A 2,917-nucleotide genomic window follows, 5' to 3' on the forward strand; every position below is an offset into this window, starting at 1 on the left:
AGAAGAATGGTTAGTGAGAGCTGTGCGAGCCATGTACAGAGACGCTGTCATTAAGGTGAGGGTTGGTAACAAGTACAGTGAAGAATTTTGGGTAGAGGTAGGAGTCCACCAAAGTTCAGTCCTCAGCCCCCTCCTATTTATCATAGTCTTCCAGGCAATAACAGAGGAATTCAAGACAGGATGCCCCTGGGAGCTCCTCTATGCTGATGACCTTGCACTAATTGCTGAGTCACTATCAGAATTAGAGGAGAAGTTTCAGGTATGGAAGCAAGGACTAGAATCGAAGGGCCTTAGAGTCAACCTAGCTAAAACCAAAGTCCTAATAAGTAGGAAGGTAGACAAAACACAAACCCCTTCAGGTAGATGACCCTGCTCGATCTGTAGAAAAGGCGTAGGTAGAAACTCTATAAGATGTACCCAGTGCAAGCTATGGACACATAAGAGGTGCAGCAATATCGAAGGAAGGTTAACTGGGAAGATAGTTTTTGTATGTGGCAGATGTTCAGGAGCAATAAACTGAAAATGTGCAGAAAACAACTTTGGCCACATTCCAGGGAGAAAAACTAGACTTAGTTGATAGCTTCCTCTATCTAGGTGACTAAGTTATTAGTGGGGGAGTGTGCACTGAAAGTGTAGCTGCTAGAATAAGAATAGCCTGGGCAAAGTTCAGAGAGCTCTTACCTCTGCTGGTGACAAAGGGTCTCTCACTCAGAGTAAAAGGCAGACTGTATGACGCATATGTACGAACAGCCATGCTACATGGCAGTGAAACATGGGCCGTTACTGCTGAGGACATGCGTAGGCTCACAAGGAATGAAGCCAGTATGCTCCTATGGATGTGTAATGTCAGTGTGCATACTAGACAGAGTGCAAGTACCTTGAGAGAAAAGTTGAACCTAAGAAGCATCAGTTGCGGTGTGCAAGAGATACGATTGCACTGGTACTGTCATGTGGTAAGAATGGATGAGGATAGCTGTGTGAAAAAGTGCCACACCCTAGCAGTTGAGGGAACCTGTTGAAGAGGTAGGCCCAGGAATACCTGGGATGAGGTGGTGAGGCACAACCTTTGAACATTGGGCCTCACTGAGGTAATGACTTCTGACCGAGACCTTTGGAAATATGCTGTGCGTGAGAAGACCCGGCAAGCCAAGTGAGACCTAAATCCAAGGCCTCTGCCAGGGGTGTAGCCAGCCCACTTATGTGTACCTTCCTTCATTGGACACTAAACTCCGCTTGCGAAGACCTGTTGAGGCAAGTGAAATCGAACTAAATTCGACGACTGGTACCCATGCACGCATACACACACACACACAAATACACACATATAGTTTAGTCCACTGTGAAATTTTAAACCCAAACTAAATGATAACAAAGGAGATCTACTGTGTCAGTGCTAGAAGAAAAATGACCATCTTTGGTTTCAAGATGAAAGTTGTTCTTCCATCAGGATAATGCTTGGCTGTATACAATGAGCATGATATTCCAAAGGCTGGAACAGTTTGAATGGGAAACGATGCCCCACCCACCATATTCACAGGACATTGCCCCAGCTGATTGTCTTCAAAATCATTTGGACGGAAAAAATATGAATTCTGTAGACGAGGTCAGAACAGTACTGGAGGAGTATTTTTCATCATGGCCAAGTGAATTTTGGACAAGGGGCCTTGCAAGTCTACCAGATAGATGAAAGAGCATTGTAGAAAATGAAGGAAAGTATATTTTAGATTAAAAAAAAAACTTTGTTTATCTTAATTTTGAAAAATAAAAGAAGTATAAAAACTGCATTATTTATGGGATGACCCAATATATATATGTGCTTTATATTTTCCTTTCCTTCAGTTTCTCTTAAACCAATTGATGGTGGAATAAAATTTGTCAGACAAAATCAACCAGAAACTCTTGAATGTCCTCTTGCAAAACAAAAAGTTGAAAACTGGCAAATTGGATTGAAAGAAATTAGTAGTCTTCATTGGTTACCTGTTAAAACTAATGAAATTGAAGCAAATGTGATTCCTGGGAAAGACAACATCTTAAACATCACTCTTCTTTCAAGTAATGATGTAACATTACTTTGTAAGAGCACTGACAAGTGGATAAAATTTCAAGCAGTACCAATGTATAGTAAGTACCATATAGTAACCACTTTTTAAATATTTTCATGACCATGAACAAAATATATTTCTCTTAACACAAACTTTGAGTTTCAGTCAATTCACAAAATCTGTTGTAACAAACAAATACTGCCAATAATATTTTAATGTTTATAAATTCCCTTCTTATGTTATTCTAGTATTATTAAAACAGCACTATTATGGCTGAGATTATTTGTTTGATTTGCAGAAGAGAGATTTGGTTGCTAACATGTTATCCATAAATTGTTCTTGGTTTGGTGAAATTAACAAAATTATTAATTGTTCTAAGAAGCTGAGAAGTGTTATTGTTATTAAAATGGACATTCTTTTAATGCATTAACCTCATGTTTAGTGTGTATACTGGTTGGATTTCTGATTGTCATTAGAAATATTATTCTTGAATATGCGCGTGCACACACACACTCACACACACACACACACACACACACCACACACACACTTAAATACACATGCAAACACACACAGAGGCACACACATACACACACAGACACAAAGCATGCTCACATTATATGTACAAGTGAGTGGACACATGAAAAAAAGAGGCACTCAATGCATTTGACTAGAAGTACATCTATTAGCCTGATTTGGTTCCATGCAACTTTAATTTTTGTAGGCTTGTAACATGAGCATACCTTCTCAGACTTAGGTGATCATATACATATATATATACATATATATATATATATGACGCTCATAGTATGACGCTCGAGCGTCATACTAATATATACTTTTGTTATTTACACCACCTGTCCTCGTCTGTTGTT

The 2,917-nt window shown here is 39.1% G+C and overlaps 1 protein-coding gene across 5 annotated transcripts in view; it reads left to right on the top strand.

The window, feature by feature from the left end:
* Positions 1 to 2,917, top strand: part of LOC106879981 (uncharacterized) — a 263,310-nt gene that overhangs the window by 14,681 nt on the left and 245,712 nt on the right. For all 5 annotated transcript variants that reach the window (XR_008264230.1, XM_052968292.1, XM_052968290.1 and 2 more), the window contains one exon: positions 1,840 to 2,121. Coding sequence is in view for 4 of the 5 variants with exons in the window: in XM_052968292.1 (XP_052824252.1) it covers positions 1,840 to 2,121 (282 nt within the window). In the remaining variant the exon portion in view is untranslated. The remainder of the gene's footprint in view (positions 1 to 1,839; positions 2,122 to 2,917) is intronic.

This window comes from Octopus bimaculoides, chromosome 5, assembly GCF_001194135.2.
Source record: "Octopus bimaculoides isolate UCB-OBI-ISO-001 chromosome 5, ASM119413v2, whole genome shotgun sequence".
NCBI classification, from domain to species: domain Eukaryota; kingdom Metazoa; phylum Mollusca; class Cephalopoda; order Octopoda; family Octopodidae; genus Octopus; species Octopus bimaculoides.